Source organism: Pelobates fuscus, chromosome 6 (genome assembly GCF_036172605.1).
Source record: "Pelobates fuscus isolate aPelFus1 chromosome 6, aPelFus1.pri, whole genome shotgun sequence".
NCBI lineage: Eukaryota > Metazoa > Chordata > Amphibia > Anura > Pelobatidae > Pelobates > Pelobates fuscus.
This window is the reverse complement of record NC_086322.1, coordinates 92,073,446-92,098,324: the sequence shown is the minus strand read 5'-3', so window position 1 is coordinate 92,098,324 and position 24,879 is coordinate 92,073,446. Positions and strand designations below refer to the sequence as shown.

General features: G+C 38.8%; 1 protein-coding gene across 6 annotated transcripts in view; it reads right to left on the bottom strand.

Moving 5' to 3' along the window:
- EXOC1 (exocyst complex component 1) overlaps positions 1-24,879 on the bottom strand; it is a 52,114-nt gene that overhangs the window by 13,537 nt on the left and 13,698 nt on the right. The window contains exons 4-15 of one of the 6 annotated variants that reach the window (XM_063458025.1): positions 23,710-23,869; positions 22,933-22,953; positions 21,752-21,939; positions 21,065-21,292; positions 17,953-18,085; positions 16,931-17,040; positions 16,220-16,273; positions 10,965-11,105; positions 10,237-10,342; positions 7,855-7,899; positions 5,793-5,956; positions 2,199-2,309 (exon numbers count right to left, since the gene is read on the bottom strand). In XM_063458025.1, coding sequence (XP_063314095.1) covers positions 2,199-2,309; positions 5,793-5,956; positions 7,855-7,899; positions 10,237-10,342; positions 10,965-11,105; positions 16,220-16,273; positions 16,931-17,040; positions 17,953-18,085; positions 21,065-21,292; positions 21,752-21,939; positions 22,933-22,953; positions 23,710-23,869 — 1,461 coding nt within the window. The remainder of the gene's footprint in view (positions 1-2,198; positions 2,310-5,792; positions 5,957-7,854; positions 7,900-10,236; positions 10,343-10,964; positions 11,106-16,219; positions 16,274-16,930; positions 17,041-17,952; positions 18,086-21,064; positions 21,293-21,751; positions 21,940-22,932; positions 22,954-23,709; positions 23,870-24,879) is intronic. The other 5 variants (XM_063458027.1, XM_063458028.1, XM_063458026.1 and 2 more) reach the window with 5 other exon arrangements.

Genomic DNA, 24,879 nt, shown 5'->3' with positions numbered 1-24,879 from the left:
GGTGTTTTACATGGGCCATGTTCATACATTTCTACAGTCATTTTACAACAAATAGTATCTGCATCACCACCACGATAAATAAAAGTATGATTCACAATCTATGTATCTATCCAGCTACCTAGCTATCTAACTTACCATGGAATTGTTCAGAACAATTTCAATACAGTTTTTGTATATTTTAGTGTTTACTTTACCTTTTTGCTTTAACCTTCCAACCAGACTTATGGTGTGACCCACATTTTATTGTAAAGATAATATTAAGTTTCAGACATAGCCGATGTATATGTTCTTCCAACAAAGTACATAGGAAAAAGTATGATAGTATAGTATTAACACAGCTGATGTATATCTTTGTAGTCAATTATTAATGACGAAGCCTAAGTTGGTTATGAAGACACCCAACGGTACACATTTTAGAAACCCTTCATGGTCAATGCCTTAGGAAATCTAACAAAAATGAAGGAGGAGATTTAAAAAAACAAAAAGCACACAAAAATCCACTAAAAACCAAGTATCACTAGAAAAGTGTCTTGATTTATAAATTAAAATGTTCCTCGTTCTGTGTAAAAGTATAGGAGCTCACAACATCTCTAATCCATTATCTTTACGAAATATGGCATATGAGCTTGACTTTCACAAAACCACAACAGATGAGTGAATTTAATTATTTATGCCCTCATTATTTTAGGTACCTAATCTATCTTCCATGCTTCCTTGAAAATGTTTTACATATTTGTGGTTTACTCAACTGTTTAAGCGGACATAGTATCCCTACTTAACCATATAATCTTTTCTGGCAGATGTGTTCCTGGTTCTTACACTAATATTCTAGTTGGGGTTTGTATTTCCAACGAGCCCCCTCCTGAAATTCCTGCCTCTAGGAGTTTGGCGTGATATTTATTGTGGTTCTGCCTTGCAGGATCTCCTCATCGCCTGATAATCTCAATCTATGAGTTTCCTCATCCAGGCATAACAAAGTCCCCATTTAACCCAGTTCTCCTTCACAGGCCTGTTTATCAAAATGTTACTTCATTCAAGTCTAAAGGATTCACAACCATGATGTTAAAGTTTGCACTATGGGAGGTGATTTTCCCACAGACTATAAGCTATGATTGCGAATCCAAAACAACACATCTCTCCACTTGAGTATCTAGGACTAATTCCTGGTCTAATTATTTCAGATCCATGTGTCTGACACAAGAAGCGTTTTGTCCTCCTTTTACATATTATTCCTCCTCGTGCTTTACCATCATACCACTACTCTGTCTTGTCAGGGCATTTTCTCCACTCTGTCTGTCTGCAATCTCCTCATTGTTCATATCATGTGTATCATGTTTTAGTTGTTAGTGCCCCTTTCCTTTTATTACCCGTTTACTTTCCCTAACATTCCTGCATGCATGTCTTGCAGTACACTATAGAATGCAGCTTTGCAACATCATTCATGTGCTAGCCCAAAATATACATTATCCATGTTGCAGGAGAGAATGGAACGTATTGGGAATCTGCATCAGTCTAGTATTCCCATCGCACACACCATCAAGGAAGAGCAAAGAGGGTGGTGGCTGTCTTTGGTTTCTAGGTTTCATAAAACTTCGAAAACATTGTTTTCTTTACAACTTGCCCAGGTTTTAATCTTTTAATACCAATGACTCCGCGAAGAAAATCTATTTAAATCTGATCTAATTACAAAACACTTGAAAGCATTGGGTCAATCAATTGCACTGATATTTGTAGGAATCTCATTTCACTCTCAGTAAAGCAGGAGCAGAATCAAAGGCACAAGTTGAAATCAAGCTAGATCTTCAATATACGGTATATAAAAGCAGGTAGAAGTCATTTAATTAGTTTGTAGGGAAAAAAAATAGTATAACAAAAACAAAACAAAAAAAACCCTACACAACACTGATCTAGGCTACCCTATGAAATACACAAACTAAAACAAAAGTGAAGAAAATATATTTTTTCAAAGTAGGTCCCTTTAAAAAAGAACTGTTACTAGTTTTCCCAGTATACCTGTGTCTGCTACTGACGTGTCTGGTAAAAGCACAGATCTTTTTAATAGACTGTATTAAATCTTTAACTACATATTTGAAAACGAAATTCACTAACAGCATATAAGGAATGCATGAAATTAATTGTCCGGAACAAAGAAAAGATAAAGCAATCTCAAGTTTAAATAATTGAGCAAAGCGCCATACCATGGGTGTTCGAGACATGCTCTGATGTTGGGACAGATTAAAGAATTTACTGATGAAGTCTTGCTCGGCCAGACAAAGAGGCTCCAGTTCACTTAGAACCTGCGCGAAGATCTGAAAAGAACATTAAACATATTGAGCTTTCTTATCGCCTTGAGAACATCTGTGCATTTAAAATTCTGTCCTGTGGTAACACAAATCACAAAGTGCAACAGCTATATATACACATATATATAAATAAGTAATGCACTCAAAACTATGTTTATTTTCATGCACAGAGCTGTCCATAGAGATTTTGGAACATCAACATATCAAACATCCAACGTAGACTTGTCATGACATTATATCATATCACATTTGGCAGAGCATATTGTCTTCATGAATATGATTTCTCATTTAAGCTGTCTTATACTACATTTTTCAGTTTACATTACTAAACTGAATATAATCAGTGGAGCAACTACAAGAATCAAAATAGGAAATTACCAGACCAGAAACTGTCTCAAAGGTTGTATAGAGTAAATAGCACCATGTGATTCAACTATCCTCCAGTTTAACCCATGTGTCCTGCATCTTAATCCAACATCTCACTGACCAACTTTCCCAGATCACTTGCAGGTTGTTGCATGCTAAATAAGAAAAGACAATACTCTACCTTAAGTAAACTAATTTTATCATTCTACAATGCTGCTGCCCATCCCATGTGTTCCCTATTAAGGGTTAATAAGTATAGGGGTGTATATAAAAAATACCCCTTTCTGTCTCATTAGAGATATATTTGCCAGAAGCTGAAGGGTCAGTGTTAGGACCCGCTTAGGGGGGTCTGCCTTGACGTTGGCAGGCGGGCATTCCCTCCAATGGCCATTGGAGCAACTAAATGACCTCCATTTGTCTAAATATACATAGGGATTAAGGAGAGAGCGCAGGTAACATTTTATTTTCTTTGGTTTTTACTATATATTGGGGCTGATGTGTATTGTAGTCCTTGCTGCTGGCGCAGCAGTAATGGGACTAAGCGCAGGACTTCTCTTTTTGTATTTGTATTTACTTTGTATCACACAGCCTGGTTACAATGCTGCTGCCCATCCCATGTGTTCCCTATTAAGGGTTAATAAGTATAGGGGTGTATATAAAAAATACCCCTTTCTGTCTCATTAGAGATATCTTTGCCAGAAGCTCAAGGAAGCAGGCTGAAGTGTCAGCGTTAGGACCCGCTTAGGGGGGTCTGCCTTGACGTTGGCAGGCGGGCATTCCCTCCAATGGCCATTGGAGCAACTAAATGACCTCCATTTGTCTAAATATACATAGGGATTAAGGAGAAAGCGCAAGTAACATTTTCTTTTCTTTGGTTTTTACTATATATTAGGGCTGATGTGTATTGTAGTCGTTGCTGCTGGCCCAGTAGTAATGGGACTAAGCGCAGGACTTCTCTTTTTGTATTTTAATTTTATCATTCTGCATATCTGTTCATAATTGCTCCATTCAGCCTACTATGCCACCTACAGCATTGCCCATAGCAGCTCCTAAACCCCCAATTCCAAGGCAAAAACCCTACCGAACTTGGTATTCAGTAATGCAGACCATATACCTGATCAGTTCTCCTCTCCAGTGAACGTACATTTCCTCACCACCAATGTCCCTTCCCTTCAGGTCTCACTGGGCAGGGGTTCCTCACGAGTTCTTGCGGACCTAACTTTTTGTATCTTTTCTATACTTTATTTACTTTATACTTGTTATCTTCTACGGTATACTTATCTTACAATAGTGACTGTAAGCATTGCATCAAATACTCACTGTGTGCTGATTGTAAAAGGTACTCTTTATAATGACACAATCTTGGATACATTTGTTATTTCACAATTTAGTCCCCTCTGCGTGTACATTTCACTTCTAGATTGTGAGCCCACGGGGCAGGGTTCTCTTTTTTTTCAGTGTGTCTAAATATTATTCTATGTTGGTATAATTATCAATGTGCCTTTGCATTAATTGTAAAGCTTTCTGGATTAGTCTGCTATAGAACTGTTAAATAAAAAAAATGAAAGGCCTTGGACTACTTCAACAAATGTATTGCACTGTAGAAACAAGTGGTCTCCCGCACTCTGTTCCCAAACAAGGTGCTTAGCTGGACCTGAGGTTGGTCAAACCTCGGTCAATAGTAGAAAGAACAGAATGGTTCAGGCACTCTAGGTGTGTAAATCAGGCAGGTTTATTAGAGAACACAGCAATGTTTCGACCTCAGCTGAGTTCTTTATCAAGCTTGTTGAGTTCAGTTCAGTCTCCAATAATCCTGCCTGATTTACAAGTGCCTGAACCATTCTGTTCGTTCTGCTTAACCAGGTGTGACATATTTTGGTGGTTTGAAAACAAGGAGAAATGTATTTTCTTCTTAGTCAGATAGAGGACTTAAAGGATCACTATAGGCACCCAGACCACTTCAGCTTAATGAAGTGGTCTGGGTGCCAGGTCCAGCTAGGATTAACCCTTTCTTCTATAAATATAGCAGTTTCAGAGAAACTGCTATGTTTATAATAGGGTTAATCCAGCCTCTAGTGGCTGTCTCACTGACAGCCGCTAGAGGCACTTCCGCGCTTCTCACTGTGATTTTCACAGTGAGAAGACGCCAGTGTCCATAGGAAAGCATTGAGAATGCTTTATTATGGACTGGCAGAATGCGCGCGCGGGATTTGCCGCGCATGCGCATTCAGCCGATGACGAAGAGAAGGAGGAGGAGAGTCCCCCGCCCAGCGCTGGAAAAATAGGTACATTTAACCCCTTCCATCCCCTAGAGCCCAGCAGGAGGGGGGCCCTGAGGGTGGGGGCACCCTCAGGGCACTATAGTGGTCCTTTAGAGATGGCCTCTCCCCTGAGAATGCGTCAGGAGATGCACTGAAATTGAATTTGCATTTGCTTATACACACTAGGGCTATAATACATGTAACCTTTAATATTATTTAATAATAAAAAAAGAATGTCAGTTTTCTTTTAAGGAATCTTCTCAAGATGTAAAAATCAACATTAAAGGGATTCTCCAGTGCCAGGAAAACATATCCGTTTTCGTGCACTGCAGATACATCGGCGCTGGGTCATGCTCCGCCCACACTCCTCCCCCGCCGACAGGGGAGACCTAATGCGCATGCGCGGCAATGGCCACGTGAGCGCGCACTAGACCTCTCCATAGGAAAGCATTATTCAATGCTTCCTATGGGGATTCCAGCGACGCTGGAGGTCCACATGCATGGTAAGAACACGGAAGCCCCTCTAGTGGCTGTCTGACAGACAGCCACTAGAGTAGGACTTAACCCTGCAAGGTAATTATTGCAATTTTTATAAACTGCAATAATTACACTTGCAGGGTTAAGGCTGATGGGAGTTGGTACCCAGACAACTGCAATGAGCAGAAGTGGTCTAGGTGCCTGGAGTGTCCCTTTAAAGGCAATTGAATGTTTGATTTTTCAAATGTTATCTAAAGATCGCTTTTTACAAATTGCCAAGTGTACTGATTTAGTCAGCTGTGATACAGATTGAAATATCCTACACCATTAAAATGGACAGAAGAGGAGAGAAGTAGAGCAGCACTAAAAAGTTTATGGGAGATACCTTGTCAAACTTCGTTCTGTCTGCTACATCCAGATCTGAGGCAGACATGTTTCCCATGTCTAGGAGTGAGGATGATTGAGACCTACGATTGCCAGGGCCCTGAACAGTGAGTTTATTGAGGCTGGATGTGGACCCCGTCAGCTTCCCAGAACTTCCATGAAGACCTAGAAAAACCAGCAAATGTAAAAGAAATCAGTAAATGGAATTACCATGGCAATTTTTTTTGGTTTTTTTACATTCTATATTTTTTAAATTCAGTCGAACATAACAGGAATGTAGTTTTTCGTGTAACACATGAATGCAGTGGAAACCAATATACCAAAGATCGCTATACAGGCATGCGTTGTTATAGAAACTTTCTCAATCAGAAAATCAGAAGAGCCATGGCTCCACCTGAACCCTCCCCCCAACACCCACCGGTTGTTACTTTAGGAAGTATAGCTTGCGGGAGCAGAGCGGACATGACTAGGACAGTAGGATCTCTTTCCCCATTTTAGGTGGGCTGACATTGTTTTGGACTCTATTTGCATACATCGGTGTCGTACTTTGTGACGGTGCTAACCCGTGTGTGAGGTTGGGGCTCCCCATCTTAGGTGTGTGTGTGCGCTTTAGCCTGCCCCACGACCTCTCGTGTTGCACGGTATGTTATCTCTTGCATGGGGGGGGGGACATTGCACGATAATCGGTGCATGTTTATGGTTGTGATTTGTCTGTTGGGACAGGTCGTGACACCCCTTTTTCCTTTTATGCTGTCCCGTTGACTCCTTTTTTTTGCATCAAAACTACTGTATTCTGAATGCACAATGAACCATCTACTATAATACATATTGCATATGCAGAGCTACTGACAACACGTGGCTTTCTGGTGCTCATCCTGCTGCACACAACCTCTATATCCAAAAGCTGAAGTTGTACTCATCCCAACTCATGGCTAAGCTTTAAAAATGTATCAGAGTGTTCTGTTCTAAGGAGTTATCTAAAATACTAAAAGTGCAATCACATAAAATAACTAAAAAAACTGAGAAACCAGCAGACACATTCCATTGTTGACTCCTTCCCTATGACATTTTTTCTAAAACTCTTTAAATGAATACACCAGCTTAAATGTGCCCCAGTGACTGTAAAACTGGTTCACTATTTCATGCATATGTTAAAAGGAACTGTGGCTGAGCAGAGTGCAAACTCAGGGGAATGAGGCAGCAGGGCAATATGTCATTGTGTATTCCAGGGCGCACTTTTCCCATATGTGGGGCATAACTCATCATTCTAGGCAGAAACGGACTACAGAAGACAAAAGAAAATTCTGTTTTAATCATAATCAGAAATAAACTTAAACATTAAAAAGGAACAGCAATGGGTATAAAAAGGATTGTGTAATTTCAGGCTACTTAAAATGACTGCTACAAAAACACAGTTCTGGGTTATTTCTTTTTGTGTACTTTTACAGTTGTTTTAGGGTTGAAATGGATTTTTGGAGTAACCTAGTAGCTCCTGTCATCACACTCTTTTCTTGATTATTCACGCAAGGCAAGATACACCGATTATACTATTACAGTCTCAGTTTTGCTACAGTACAAACTGTGTTAAACAAGCCTTTTAATAACCACTACTGTTCCATTTGCTCTGAAGCCCCGCTCACTTCAGAGATGGTCAAGAGGAAACCCTTTTTATAGAATCAAAACTACCATGATGCACTGCTTGAAGAGGGCAAAAGCGTTGTGGGTATTGAAACCATTAGCGACACTATATAGTCATTAATTGGCCACAATTATTTTATTATTTGTTTTGTGTTCTGTTCTGAAACATAAACCCACTTCCAGCAATGCTCAGTGGAATGTTAATGAACAAATATTTCAGGGCAATCAAGCCAGAGTTTTATTCTACATAAATAATTAACACACAACCTGATTTTTGTCAGATTTCAATTATACGTGAGTGAAATATATTATCATGCTTTAATAAAGTGATTGTTAAGGGGTAATCCGGAGTAGAGCAGGTGGGAAACTCACTGCTCAGAAATGACTGAGTCTGAGATTCAGAGGAACAGTGGTGTCATACTCACTCTCCGTCTCCTGTTTCATGGCGGTTTCTTTTCGAGGCAGCGTTGCTGGTTTTGCATTAAGTGGCAAGCGTTAAAGACAAAGATGCATTAGAAAACAGGCATTTAGCATGGACCGTGCACAAGAGGCAAGTTAGGCACTAGTCAGAAAAGAAACATGCAAAAAGATATACCAAGCAATTACGGTAATCTAGAACATTGTTACATGGATAAACATATCACTAAAAATGGAATGTAAGAGATGTCAAGGAGGGAATCCTGTATTAGAACACGTAATGATGGGTGGATGGGTCTAGAATGAAAGGATAAGCCTTATTAATTCTGCATATGGTGAATGAATAATTTCATGGAGAAAAGACTGAAAGCTTGATATTTGCATTGGTGTCCGATCTTTTTTTTTTACAGTGGGAGATTGGCCATGTTTATTAGGTTTTTCTTATGACAAATTGCATGTTTTTTTTTGGCAGAATAACTATGAATATTTTGCAATTATGTATCTCATGGATAAATATAGAAGATTACAATAAAGGGTAAGCTTCATCTCAAATACTGGGAACTATCCTCAGCTCACTGTATGGGATATATTGATTCAGAATTGTCCATTATATATAAATATATTTACATTAATGCATTGTCTCTTTACATTGCTGGCAGGGGTCTCTACTTGTTTTTATTTACCAATTATATACCCTTCTGTCCTCATCTAAGTAAATGTTAAAGGCTAAATGTTGTAAGGCGATCTGGATAAGAGCATTTTAGAAAGAACTAAATATTGTTAATACTTTATTGTTCAATAGTTATTTGTTAATTATATATCTCAAAAGAAATTCACATTTACTGTAATATAATCTTTATTTAGGTGGGATTATGGAGAATTGACAAGGAAAATTTAAATTGTAGGTTAAATTAGCAGAAATTAAATATTTTCTATTTTTGGAGGACACCTATTGTGATCTACAATTTGCAAATCCTCAACAAGCCCTGGTTTAGTGAGTTCAACCGACTGTTTTATACTATAGTTAATGTATTTTATTGTTTCTAATGAAGTAGCAGTACCGGTAATGATACAAATCGAGCAATGCCATGTAACTCACACAAAATGAATAGTAAGGTCACCCCACACCAAGCATGGCCTCTCCATAGCAAGTCCTCTTACTCGGACACTAATAGCACTATCTCAAAGATAGTGCTGGAGCGTGTTTTCCAGAATGAGCTGTTCTGCACAAGCACACAATTTGGAGTTCTCAGAGGCCAGTGATGGCTAATCTTGGAAATGCAGATAGATGTCCGCAAACTTGGTTTTGGATGTTGTTCAGCAAGTTTTTAAGTAGTTCACAAATATGTGCACTGCCAAGGGTAGTCACCTGTGTCGAAAGGCCTTGATGAAATAGAGTGTTTTCTGGCTATTTCAACCTTCGTGCTAACAGAACATTTTATATTCATGGAATAGAAAGGCTGTTCTTATTATATGTAGACAGCAACACGTTTTAAAAAGCAGAAGCATCAGGTGTTAGTTGGTATTTAAACTGGAATCTGTAAGTGCAATCAGCACTCCTAAGGCACAAGAATAAAATAGCAGGAAGAGAGGCATTTTATTTATAATATATGGCAAGCTCAGCAAGTCGTGAACACAGAGTGGACCAGAGGGTTGAAAAACTAATTGTTAAACCCAGTCGAATTAGAAGAAAAGTGCTCTCTGCACTGCTAATTGACAAGTCTCATCCTGGATTAGATGTTCCCAGAACTCGGCGTATCGAAGCTTGTCCTGCACTAGACGTTCACGGAGTTTCACATAACATGTTCTATCCTGGAGCTCTCGTTAACAATGCCTATCCTGTATTAGAGGTTTCCAGAGCTCACTGTAAAAAGGCCTGTCTAGGACTAGAGGTTTCCAGAGCTCACCGTAAAAAAGCCTATCCTGGAGCTCTCGTTAACAAGGTCTATCCTGGTCTAGAGTTTCCTGGAGCTCTTGTTAACAATGCCCATCCTGTATTAGAGGTTTCCGGAGCTCACCGTAAAAAGGCCTATCTAGGACTAGAGGTTTCCAGAGCTCCCCGTAATAAGGCCTCTCCTTGAGCTCATGGTAACATGGAAGATCCTAGGCTAGAGTTATAGTAATATGGCAGATTCTAGGCTGGAGATTCCCTATGTTTACAGTAACTTGTTGATTCCTATTCTAATGTTCCCTATGCTTACAATAACATGGCTATATTTACAGAAATAACCCAGAACCCAGGCTATAGGTAACCTATGTAACAAAATAACTAACTACACCAAAAAGAGAATGAAGAGTCACTGTGTCCATAGCACATCATTAACTATTAGAGGGGGAAAAAATTGTTAAGAAAAACATAGTTACAAAACATTTTAATTCAACAAACTTACCAAACTTCTTCCCTTCTTTAGTTGCACCAGTCATCTTGTTCCTAGCAACTTCAAAAAAGTCTCGGATTTCTCTATCATACAAGCGTACAATATAATCCTTGTAATTCTACAATACAAGACAAACAGTAAGAAAAATGCACGTGTGCCTCCACTGCACCCTGTATAAAACCAGCAGATTGGACTCCCCAATTCCTGACATGTGACCCATTCTATAACAAAAACACACACACACACCAAAAAAACCTTGGTCTTAATGAGAGGATTCCTCCTTTGAAAATGTTGAACTATGGGGTTAATGACAAGTAAGGTTAACTTACAATGTATTTTGGGCAGTGGGTATATTTTTTTAGTCGTACAGTTTTTGTTTTTTTACCAGGAGAACAGGAACCCACGGAAACTCAAAGAACTTGAGATGGGGCATCTCCAAAACAGTATATTTATATTACAACAGCAGTAGTACACATAGTAGTATTTAAGCCCCTTTGCCACAGTGTTCTAGCCCTTGTTTTTATATATTAAAAGTTAGAGGAAAGATTATTTATAATCAGATCTTTCATTGTTATGTAGAGGTCTTGAGGATAGAACTGCTGTGGACAATACATTTCATATTACACAAGGGGCAGCACACGACAACGAGCAGCAAACTGACGTATGTCAGGCTTATCTTATTAAATCTCTGTTAAATTGGAGATCCAACAGACTTCAATCACATTAAGGAAAAAACAAACCTTCATAAGGCCTTCATATCTATTGTATTCTGTTGTTTTAAGCCACTCCATTAACTTGGCATATCGCAGCAAATCTCGGTGGAAAGGATGGTGGTTTGGTAGTGTCATTTCAACAGTTAGAGCAGAACCCTGATCATGGCCCTTTAGGGACACAAAAAAAAGAGAAAGTAAAGAAAAGGTTCATATTGTTCAGTCAGTCGATTCATACATTGTACTGAAATTCCTACATTCCAAACATACATAATGAAGCTTTGCAATCTGGACAATACCATTGTAGAAGGTCTATTTCAGGTAATGAAACCTGTTGTCTTCAGATAGTTTAGACAATAATGGGAATTTGCATAGGCAAATATACAGCCTTACTAAAGTCACCAATACCAGTACAGCTTAATGTTTCTGAGGCATACAGCCTGTCGTTGCAGTCTGCGCACTGTAAAACCTGCCCTTGTTGCAGAATAGGCAGTGTTTACATTGCTATCTATGTCCACCTCTAGTGGCTCTCACTCGGACAGCCAATAAATGTACTACCTGCACAAGTTCCTGTAATCTGTGCAGGACTTACGTTCAGCGTCTCCACACTGTGCAATAAGGTGCTCTATGCTCCCCATAGAGAAGTATTTAATCAATGTTATAATGTTACTTACGGCGATAGTAAATACAATATACAAAAGTGCTTAAGTTTTAGGCAAGAGCCTTTCTTATCTTCATCTGATGAATACTACTCGAAGATCACTACATGTAGAAACAGAATGGAACCCGTAAGTTTCCTATTATGTTTGTTTTACATACATAGTGTATAAATGGTGAATCACATGACATAAAAAGCTGCCATAACCGTGTGAACAAAGTGAACATTTTGCTAATTTTTCAGCAGCAATAGTTGCATGCTTGGTGTTGCTCTGGACATCACGGTGAATAATTCTGGGCAAAAGTAAATCAGCAAAAAAATATGGTGGACCTCAGTCTTTACCTTCTGGGTGCCATCAAATAACAGTCACAAATGAATATGCTGACAACTTATCCACATAAGCGAAACATTGCAGGTAGATCTCCATTCCTATTAACCAAGGTTAAATGTCACATGGGAACTGCCTCCATTGCAAAGTAAGATCCTCAGGGCGTCCAGAGGGAACACTTTAAGAAGTCAAATTCAGGGTCATAGGATGCTAGCTCACAAAGGGCTGTAATTCAGAAGTGCACTGCAATGCATATTATTTCATGAATGGACATGCACGGAGTCCCTAAAGTGGGTACTGTGTAACTCTCTTTGGTCAATTGGCTGTGCCTGAATCCTCGGTTACGGATCTTTCACTATGCTTATTTCCATCACTGACACACTGTTTTCTCTTTTCATTTACCATAACACTTACAGGGATATTATTGTTGCTTATCATTTCGTGTTCTAGTCAATAGGCAGCTGCTGCAATTTCCATGTTTATAGAAATATAAATTGTTTCGCTAGTATGCAACTTTTCTTCAATGAGAAATCTCACTGCCCCTTCAGTCACTAAGCAATTTTTCCCCTTCTTGAGGCAAAATTTGAAAATCGCTTCAAGTTGGGTTCTTTTGGATCAAAAGCAGTGATACCTAAAAAATGTGACAGCTTAAACTTGCTGGGCTTTTTCAGAGAGGTACTGTTTAATGCATATTATTTTGAAATGCTGTCTACACAATGGAAGGAGGTCCTGAAGAGTATGGTAATTCAAAGTTTACGTATTGTCTCTATGGCAGAGACTACTAGTAGTATTTATGCTATCAGATAAGAGAATATGAAAGCCTTAGAAAACGCAATAGTTATTCCCCTTACCATTTGGAAAGCAGATAATAGTAAAGTCTCACACAGCTGTTCCCAAACCTTGTGCCGAGGCGCCACGGAATATTTCTCCGGTACTATGATTATAACACCAGGGAAACATTACTGCTCAACAGGGATCCGGTCGAATGCCGCAGTCCTTTAAGACCGCGACCTTGGCCCCTGTAATGTCGGCCGTGAGGAAGTGACAACCTGTCACTTCCTCCCAGCATCCTGCAGGAAGACAGCACGGGCGGGAGAGGAGGCAGCCGCATCGTGAGGGGAGAGGAGCATGAAGAGCTTCAGACCCCTCACTCCCACTACCAGTAGGACTCCAAGCCACCCTTCTGGCACATAAGGTAAGCCAACAGAAGGGTAGCTGGAGATATTAAAAAAAAAAAAAATCATTGTGTGAGTGTGTGAATGTGTGTGTGAGTGTTTGTATGTGTACGAGTGTGTGTGTGTGTGTGTGTGTGTGTATATGAGTGTTTGTATGTGTGAGCACACATCTGTGTATGTGCATCTGTGTGTCAGGGTGTATCTGTGTCATGGTGTGGGCATATGTATCAAAGTTTGTGTATGTCAGGGTGCATCTGTGTATATGTCGGTGTGTATCTATGTGTGTGTATGTGTCTGTGTATTTATATGCATCTGTGTGTTAATGTGCATGAATATCTGTGTAAGTATGTATGTTAGTCAAACACCAGCACAACATACAAGCACACTCCTGCAATCGAACACAAATATTACATACAAACACACCCCTGCATTCAAACAAAAAAATATACAAACATACCCCTTCACTCAAACACAAATACTTCACACAAATGTACATCCACAATTAAAAGTGAACATTACATTCAGACACACCCCTGCAATAAAAGCAAACATCACATACAAACACACCCCTGTATTAAGACACAATAAATGCATACAAGCACCCCTTCAAACACCAACACTGTACCGATATAGAACCTAGACATTTTGACTTGGGGTGCCTTGGAAGAATACTGAAATATTAAGGGCGCCTTGAACCTGAAAAGTTTGGGAACCAGTGGTCTAACAGCTGGGCTATGAACATAACCTGGCCATCATCAATTAGTTAAACATTTAAGAGGATGTTTACATGTTACTCACAGATGGGTTTAAGTACAAGAACCTGTCAATAACATTATGCTGCACCATAAATAATGCATCCTTTTAGTGTTGAGCAAACTGGTCATTACCTATAAATATAAAAACGATTTAGCCTGGAGAGCAGCATTGCATATACTGGAGGAGGGAAAAACTTAGGGGTTATTCTCTAGATCTGGAATTTGAGGAAAATGAACAATGGAACTGAAAATTTTAGACCAAAATACCTAAACTGGAAAGTTGTAGAATGGCTTTAATTTGAATTCTGCTAATTTACGGTAGTCTAATTTATGCTTGAAGGAACACTTTATATAGTTCAGCATACAAACCAATTTCTAAAACTATAGTGTCCCTGTCCCTATCTACCACCGTTTGTCATAAAAATATTACAAAGAAATGTTTGTACTTACCTTTTACAGCACCGAGACTCCCTCAGTGCTGCTGGCCTCTCCTCCTCCGGCAAACTCATTGAGGATGTATGGCTTCCTCCGGAGATGGTCCAATCCAAAGCTCCTCATAGAAGAGCACTGGGGACCTCATGTTTTACTTTGTCAGTGCAGCAGAAGTATGCACTCAGTATGACAGCCAATAGAGGTGTATTTAACGTTTCAAGGTAAACATTGGCATTTCTGCAAAACGGGAATATTTTACCGTGAAGGGTTAAAAACATACAGGACTACTGCACATGGACCACTTAATTAAGATGAAGTCATCTGGGTGACATTGGTGGTCTTGTTAGAAAAACCTACATTTATAAGGCATTTGATTGTTTATAAGACAATCAGGGCAAAAATGTTGTATCTTATTGACATGACAACACAAAATCCAAGGTAAGTTCTTCCATTAATATACAAATGGCATATTACTATACAGCATCCGCAACTAATTGATAACGCGATTTGCCTTCCAGCTGAAAAAGCAATTCTAAATTATATTTTGATTTTGTGCGCTCTCCAATTCCATCGCAGGTTGAAGACACAAATGCATTGATGATGCTAAGTGACAGGTATGTTGTTAACGTTTTGTATTCCAAATGGACTTTGCAGTGTGTATGTGTGTTTCTTTAAAGACATTCCAGCGATTTTGCACACATGTAATTGTCATGAGATTGATGTTCTAGTGAAGTTACTGGGCTCCTTCATCAAATATGAATCATAAGTTAAAAATTGCACATATCATGCTTTGTTCATGTGCTATTTTGGAGTAATTGGTTAATTGTTAGAAAACAAAAAAAAAAATGTATAGAAGGACTTGGGCATGAAATACGGACATTTAGGAACTATGTAGATGTTCTACCACTAGGCCATGCACAAGTGATGCCTGTTAGTCTGTATTCCACCACAGGGAACAAAGGAGCAAAAGCCACAATTGTTCAAGAGTTAGCATTATTGCTCTATATTTATTAAAATAAATACAATAGAATGTCTGGCAGGTAACCTCCCTAAAAAACAAACATACATTAAATCGCTCTAAAATAACAAACAAGCTAACTCACACCTCATTATTTCACTTCAGAAAATGCACATGTTAAAAAATCCAATTCATAGAGACCACTGCGATATTAGTTAAAAAATAAAATACTTTAAATGCTACAATGAAACCATGCTTTGTTAATTACTAAACAGGAATTACCACTGCCAATAACACAAGTGTGATAGACAGACAGACAGACACACACACATACACAGTTGTTTTATAGCTGTGAAAAAACTCTTCTGAAACCTCTGTAGAGGTTATGGTGCCAGGATTGCCCTGGTGCTGGTCCTGGGTAAGATGTCAAAATGTTTAGCACAACTTGACAACTTATCTGAATCCTACCAGGTACACACGTCACATCTGCCGCATCCAGTCTTATCAGGAGAACGCTTGGCGGATATGTTCTGAAAATTGCTGCTGTCCTGCGTGTTTTGCATCTCCTGATGGAGAAGACAATGCAGCTGATGCAACGCAGACACCCGGCAGCACCAAGGTAAGCAGCAAAACTGACACTTTACTGTGGGATAGACCCAGAGTACTCCTGGCACCATAACTGCTCTGTCACATATGGACACAGCAGTACGCAAAAATGATTTGCTGCTGCTAATGAATTTCATTGAGTGGTGTTTTCCTGTTTAATATTAGAGATAACAAAACACACACAAACTGAACAAGATGACAGTATCGATAATGAACAGCAGGCACTTGTAAACCGAAATCTCCTTCTTGAAGCAAAGAAAAGGCATAACTTATTGCATTAATGAACTGGGTACATTTTTGCTGTTGTCATAGTGTTAGTGATTGCAGGCTCTAATCAACATCAGCAGTCAGTGATGCAACCCAAGGTACTCACAGCCTTAGACAGAGAGTAGGACCTGCTATACAAGTAAGGAAACATCTGCGTGAACTAATAGGAAATAAAATATAGAATGTAAACAGACAGGTAAATGACAGGGAGGACAGAGAAATGTCCCATTTACCTGACCATGTACTACCATGTAGAACTATGAAAATGACGAATATGAAATGGTAAACAAACAGAACTGCAGTAATTGCATTTGTTTTTATTTGCTAGAGAGAGGATTACGGTAAGTGGGCAAGAGACGTGCTTAATTTGGGTCAAAAAAGCAGTCAGAATAAAAAAAATATTCACTAACAACTTGTTTTTCCAGCCTGGAGAGATTTATGCAAATGTAACCATGCCAAGAGAAATGGAATAATACCCAGAGAATAAATAACTTTTTTTTTTTTTTTTTTTTTTAACATAAAAAGTGGCCAGCTCAGCCAAGCCAAACAATGCTTATCTCATCTAATGTGGACCATGACTAGTCTGATTTTGGATGTGTTAAAGACACTCTTAAGTCATCTGTCTGTATACTTACAACTGACAACTAAATCATTCTCCACAGATTGAGCTAAGAACCCATTACCCATTCTTATTAAACTATAAATTACTGCAGCAGAAAGAAACTAAAAAGCATGTTAACTAAACAAATATCTATTTACAAGCTGTTTGTTTATGCACTTTCGGTATGTTAATTAACAATACATTTTCCAGGCATACCTGTTGGACAAAAACATTGTTCAGGTGGCTTGCAAGCCTTCGGGCAAACTGTTCTCGGAGGTCACTGAATAACTGCTGCTGTTGCTTAACAGCCTGAAGCATTTTGTGCCCTAAAAAACAAAAAAGAGATTGGTCACAAAACACTGTTAAGAATTAATGGACAAACCATGCTACTGATGTCCAGATTTTCCAGTGTGGTTATGGTTTGTATGTGTGGTTATTATTTGTATGCAAAAAAGGAGTCATTTCTTAGTTGTTTCAATATTGATCTATTACTTTAAGAAAAGGGACACTATATAAAGAACGCTTTGTGTTTTATGGTCTTGGAAGCACCATCTGCATGATTGCATTTTACTTTTGGGTCAGAAAAACACTTTTGGGTCAGAAAAACAAACAAACAAACATTATGTGAGCATCCTGATTCTGTGATCGCCTTCTGTACTGCACAGCGCTCACTAAATGATCTGTATATAATGCGGGTTTATTGCAAATACAACTTCCATCATAAATATATGTTACATCTTTTTGTAATTTGGATTGGTTGTTTTTGCATACTTTTTTTTTTTAAATCATTGTTTTATGAAGATTAATCTTAGAGAGTGTCACTAGCAGAGACAGTCACTATGTTTATATACTGAGGGTTGTATCATTTTGAATAATGAATGAAAACATTTAGCCTGAGATTGTTAAACTGGAAACACTAATAGAACAGATGAATAAAAGGTGGTGCCCTCTTGTGAGTGCTAACAAACTTAATTCAGGATGAATTTATAAAAATAAGAAAATAAAAGACCCTAGTTTACACAAAGGGAAGGGGAGGCACAAGACAAAAGTGATACCATCCATTTTGTTTCCTCACAAACATCTGAAAAATTCCAGTCTCATTGGTTTCTCCGTTCTGTACGTTTTAGGTTTTTCATTACATTGCCAAAAAATTTCAGAAATAAGCATTTTTCTACTTTTCTGAAAAACTGTGTATTAAAGAGGATATCTATGTGTGTGGTTTTTCCACAGAGCATTACCTGGATGAAGTGCTACATTCATACACTGTAAAAGAGCTTCTGATGCATTAGTACAGGCCTCGATCCCTCGAGAGGAGGAGAGATCTGCTTCCTGAAGAGCTTTAATATGACCCTTGGATAAGTCCATATGGTTCTAGAAAAAACAAGTGATACATTTGTCAATTATATTTGAGCAATTATGCAAAACCAATTTGCCGGAAGAGTGTGTACTTTATGTGGTCAACATTAAAATGGAAAATTCCTTATAAACTAATTAATTTAAATATTAAACATTTAAAATAGGCTGATAATCATGGAAAGAATAAATCGAACCTAAAATGTGTGAATGTGGAACTAAGTTTTGTGGGACTTTTCTGTTTGCTATAGAGGCTCTATATGGATTAATCCCAAGAAGGAATAAACAATGGTTTATTGTACATAGACTGATTTCTACAATAGGAGACTGACATTTTAGTTATCGGTGATCTAACATTGACGCACACACATATATTACCATACAGATATGTATTTTATATCTATATACATAGCGTTCAAGTAGAGATTGTAGCCGTATTAGTCCAGTGATGTAGATGTAAAAAACAGATACAATTTGTATCTTGTAATACCTTTTTTATTGGACTAACAGAATTTTTTAATGACAAGCTTTTGGGACAACCTCCCTTTCTCAAGTCTGAAGCATTTCTGAGCAAGACGGCACATAGAATTCAAAGTTGAGTTGTGATACAGGGGTTAAAGCGACATGAGTGCAGATAAGACACAGGTTTGCTAGAAAATAGACACCATCTTTGCAGAGGGTCATCTCCCCCCTCACTCTGCTCTTCAGAAAGATATTTATGACCCTCTGCAAAGATGGTGTCTATTTTCTAACAAACCTGTGTCTGACCTGATACTATTGATTTATTTATTTATTTATTATTGCCATTTATATAGCGCCAACAGATTCCGTAGCGCTTTACAATATTATGAGAGGGGGATTTAACTATAAATAGGACAATTACAAATAAACTTACAGGAACAATAGGTTGAAGAGGACCCTGCTCAAACGAGCTTACATTCTATAGGAGGTGGGGTGTAAAACACATTAGGACAGGAATTTACACTCAAATAAGGTGGGCTGCCCTTTAGGAGAGGGCAAGAGACAGGTATGTGAGGTAAGGGTTAGTCTTGGAGGCCATAAGCTTTCCTAAAGAGATGGGTTTTAAGGCACTTCTTAAAAGATGCAAGACTAGGGGAGAGTCTGATGGCGGTAGGCAGGCTATTCCATAGGAAGGGAGCCGCCCGCGAGAAGTCCTGCAAGCGCGAGTTGGCCGTACGAGTGCGGACAACGGACAGGAGGTGGTCACGGGCAGAACGGAGAGACCGAGAAGGGACATACCTATGGATCTGTGAGGAGATATAAGAGGGGCTAGAGTTGTTCAGTGCTTTATAGGTGTGAGTTAGTACCTTGAATTGATTCCTATAGCATACAGGAAGCCAATGTAAGGACTGGCAGAGGGGTGAGGTGTGAGAGAAATGACTAGAGAGGAAAATCAATCAAGCAGCAGCATTCATTACGGACTGTAAGGGTGCAGTACGGCTATTGGGAAGACCAATCAGGAGAGGGTTACAATAATCCATGCGGGAAATTACTAGAGCATGGACAAGCTCCTTGGTAGTATCTGGTGCAAGAAAGGGGCGGATGCGGGCTATGTTTTTAAGATGGAATCTACAGGATTTGGCAACATGCTGGATGTGAGGCTCAAAGGTGAGACCAGAGTCAAGTATGACGCCAAGACAGTGCGCTTGCAAGGATGGACTAATGTTGGTACCACAAACTTGGAGGGAGAGCGAAAGATGAGGATCAGTATTAGGAGGAGGAAAGACAAGGAGCTCAGTTTTTGAGAGATTGAGTTTCAGAAAGCGGGAGGACATCCAGTCAGAGATGGAAGAAAGGCAAGCAGTGACACGTTGCAGGACGGCAGGGGAGAGGTCCGGGGAGGAGAGATATAGCTGGGTGTCATCAGCGTACAGGTGGTAGTGAAATCCAAAAGAGGTAATAAGTTTGCCAAGAGAGGCAGTATAAAGAGAAAATAGAAGGGGACCAAGGACGGAGCCTTGGGGAACGCCAACTGAGACAGGGCAAGGGGAGGAGGTATCATTAGAAAAGGAGACACTGAATGAGCGTTGGGAGAGATAAGAGGAAAACCATGAGAGGACAGAGTCACAGAGACCAAGTGATTGAAGAGTTTGAAGAAGGAGAGCATGATCAACGGTGTCAAAGGCCGCTGAGAGGTCAAGAAGAATTAGTATGGAGTAGTGGCCTTTGGATTTAGCTGCGATTAGGTCGTTAGTAACTTTGATAAGGGCAGTCTCTGTAGAGTGGAGAGGGCGGAAGCCAGATTGAAGGGGGTCAAGGAGAGAGTTGGAATTGAGGAAATGAGACACACGGGTAAAGACAAGTCTTTCCAGAAGCTTTGAGGAAAAAGGGAGCAGGGATATGGGACGGTAGTTAGAGGGGGTGGATGGGTCGAGGGATGGTTTTTTTAGTATAGGTACTACAGTGGCATGTTTAAGGTCAGCAGGGACGATGCCAGAAGAGAGCGAGCAGTTGAAGATGTGTGTTAGAGAAGGCACAAGACAAGTGGAGAGAGATCTAATAAGGTGAGATGGGACAGGATCGAGCGGGCAAGTGGTGGGGCGAGAGGAGCAAAGAAGAGCAGCCACCTCTTGGTCAGTAGCTGGGGAGAATGTCTGAAGGGTAGGAAAGGCATGATTTATGTGTGATTGAGAAACAGAAAGGCAAGGAGGGGAGAATTCTTTCCTTAGCTGTTCAATCTTGTCAGTGAAGTAACATGCAAAGTTATCAGAAGTAAGGTTAGTTTTGGGGGTGGCCACAGCAGGGCGAAGAAGAGAATTAAAGGTGTGAAAGAGACGCCTGGGGTTGCGGGAACATGAACTAATGAGAGTGTAAAAATAGGACTGTTTGGCAAGGGCAAGGGCTGCACTGTATGAACACAATATGAATCTATAATGGAGAAAGTCTATTGATCTATCTAATCAAATATATTTAATTCCTATTGGTGTGATTCATTGCATTCTTGAACATAGCAAAACAAACACTTAGCATACTTACTACTAGGAACTCAATCTCGCCCAGAAGTGTCTCACTATTTGTCTTGCTGAGCTCAATAAGGTGGTTACTTTCGGAAATATGATCCATTTGTTCCTTCACACTCTGCAGCATCTCCTCATAACTACTCAGTTTTCCTTCAATTTGATCCACTTCCTTCAGTGCTTCATCGAGCAGCTGCATAAGGATGTTAACTTGCTTCTCAGAAGCCATGATTGATTGGATATTGGCCTGACAATCAAGCAAAGTGTTTACTTTAAACATATTTTACTACTATAAAAAAACAATAAAAAACAACAACTTCCTGTAATGGAAAAATTGGCACCTTCATAGTTTTTTTTCCTTTCTTTACAATTAATAAGGGAAAGTGACGCAAGAAATCATTTTCTTGAACTGTAGGAGTCCAAGTGGTAACTAAGACTTCTACATCATTCTGAGAAATACAGTCCAAGAATAATTGAGGACTAAGGTTGGACGAGTCCAGATTTACAGTAGGTGTCAGAATTCCAAATGACAGTTTCTCAAAGTTTTGTAAAACTTTGCAGTGATGTGATATACAAGATTCATTAAATATCTGTATTAAAAAATTACATGAATACATTATTTTTGATCAAAATTACAATCATGCTATACAAAATATGTAATTTTTTTAAGGTGTAACAGCCAGACAGAATTCTCTGGACTACTAACCCCATCCAAAACCTGCAGCTCCCGTGATAACTTTTCTGCAAAGGCCTCTGCATTGGAGATGGCATATTCACATCCCTCCATCATTATTTCAATGTCCTGCTTCTCTCTGGTATTTAACTCCTGATACTCTGCGGCAGCTTCTTCATCCCCTCCAGCTACATTTTGATTCTCGCCACTAGGGACAGATTCTTCACAAATCGAACAAAAATAAATCACTTAATAGTACTACTTTAAATGTATTAATATTATTTCCTACCATAAAAAACAAGATCTTTCTACAGTGGCTCAGAGAAGCATACACAAAAAAAGAGAAAGAGAGACAGAAAAAAAAAAAAGATACTAGTTGTTTTATAGAATCATAGCAGAAAACTAAACCTACTCTACACAAACTTCCAAAAAGACTCTTACTAGACATTGTGTGAAAGCACTAGATACAAGAAAACATACATACTCTATTTAAAAAGGGATACTTTACAATATGTTAGGGTTTATATAAACAGCTCTTGTTTTCAGCAAACATTCATTTTTTTTGAATTTTTTTCCCTTCCTGCTCAATGCAACAGCTATTTGCTCCACTAATAACGGAGGCTTATTTAAATTTCCCATAGCCATTTGCCACCAAAATGACATTGAAAAAAAAATGTAATATGTATCTAGGTTCTACAGAACACAAATAATTTTCAAGGTATTTATGTTTAATATTTCCTGGTAGCTTAACATGAACTTAGTTTTAACATCACTTCTAAATGCCCATATTTTGATTGCTAGCACATGCATACCTGGGAACTCACTTGGTTATATCAAGTCTCTAGTTCCAACGGCTTGGCCTTATGATAAAATGACTATAGGGATTGCCTTTTATTCCCACCCACTTGTAGCTATTTTATTGATGAGATCAGGTGGGTGGGACAACACTCATTCTTGCCCAGGACTATCTACTTCCTTAGAGTAGACCTTAGTGCCCCTCTGGCACCCCAAATGTTGAGGGCTACATCTCCCCTGGTGCTTTGCCGGCATTAAGGGAGATATAGTCCACAACATCTTGAGTGCCGAAGGTTTCCATACGGCTGACTCTGGGAATTAAGGAGGACAAATAATGAAAGATCCCAGGTACGAGTGCTGCTCTCTATACATATCATGACTATGCAAATACCATGATAAGAAAAAAACATGCTACCCACCTTCTGCAACTTTAGGTAGTTCTGGAGAGTAATAATTAGGGGAAAAAGAGCAGAGGACAGTAAGCAAAAGAGTATTAAAGCAAGAAAGGCAAAGACGGTATACATATAGATACAGAAACATAGCTGTACAGAATGGCATGCCTTTACTGGAGTTACTTTGTCATGCAATTCAAAGATACACCAGCTACCAAAACAGCAGCTTACAGGACTGTAAGATGGCTTGAACCTTATGCTAAAGATTGTTGAACTGGCCTAAAAATGTAAGACGTACCTTTCTACTCACTTCTCAAAGCTATTGTTTTTAAATAATTACATCACATACATTACACTTTCAAGCATGCAACTACAGGGGTTTATGTATTATACAAAAGACAAAAAGTATGATTAAGGGAGACGTGATAGGATAAAGGGTAATAGCTGTCCTGTAACAGCAAACAATATACATTTTAACAGAATTCAGCTTGAGAGAAGAGCACTGTTTCTATGTCTGAGAACTATCTTCAATCAGACCAAGGATTTGAATCTATACAAATATACCTCTAAGTCAGCAAGATCTACTGAGAAAAATAAGCATGTTAAATAGAGCACAAACATCTTCAAACATATATGCACAGATACCCAGAGATAAATTCAAAGAGATAATGGTGGTTATGGTGAAAAGTTCCCATAATTAATAATGGGATTAATTGTGTTTTCCAAAGAAGCAGAAAAATGGTTAGTAACTACAGAATGTGAATTGGCCAGCAGGGAGATACGCCAAATATTCTGAAGACATACCTTCCAAAAGCTGGGAGCTGACATTGGCAAACTCAATTTTCTTCCGGAGATATCTCTGGTTCAGCTTCCAAATACAGGAAATGAATGTATTCTTCTCTGCTGTGCTGCTGGCAACCCATTTGTACACTTTGTCAAAATGCAAGTCAAAATCTGGATTTTCCTGTTAAGATAGCAAGAAAGCAACAATAAAACATTTCTCAAAATGACTTTGTAAGCGTTAAAAGTTATTGCCTTCACAATACATCCACAAGGAAGAACCAAAATAACGGTACTATTGATAACTCCATTTGAAAAACACTAACACTAGCACTAAAATCGCTGCATCTTTGAACATGGCGGACACTCAAATTTCCCTTGCCATTCAAGAACCTGTATAGTGTGGGCATGATCAGCTCCTATGTCCACTGACACACCATCTCTTAGTTTCCTCTGATTTGAGCGATCCAGTCATGGATAATAAACCTTGTGCAGCAGTTCCACATGTTTCTACAAGAATAAAATAGCTACCAACACTACATGTCGCAGAAACCCATTGTATATTGTTTTTTCTAAGCAATAACAGAAAGAATCCTCTCCAATGCAATGCGATATATGTCATGAAATTATATGATAGGGCATAGTTTCTGGTGAACCTTTACTACTTAACATCAGTGTAAATAGTACACTGTTAGGACTGATTTGGTTGGTAAATCCAGCTGAATTCTGTCTGAGGATATAAAGCACATGCAGGAGTTTCAAAGGGGAGTGGTCAAGGGAATGAAAATTTAAATCTGACAAATTATAAAATATGCATCATTTAAACATTTGAATCACTTTATAAAAAATGCACTGTGCTAACAAATGTATAGATATAATCAGACTTCTATATTTGGATATTTGTAGGTAGTGCTACTATACTTTTGGCACATAATATTATATGTGACCGGACAGTGAGGGCACATCCATTCTTGGATGAACCAAATGAAACCATTTGATACGTTTTTAATCCAATCCTTCCCAACCCAGTCTTCAAAGCACATCATCAGTCCAGGTTTTGTCAGTATTGCTATTTGAACACAACTGGAAAATGTATAGATCAAAGACTAGCTGTATGCAATGAGGATTGAATGATGGACCATTGATTTACTCTAAACAATTGTTTTACATATATGACTTTGAATCTGTTTTTGG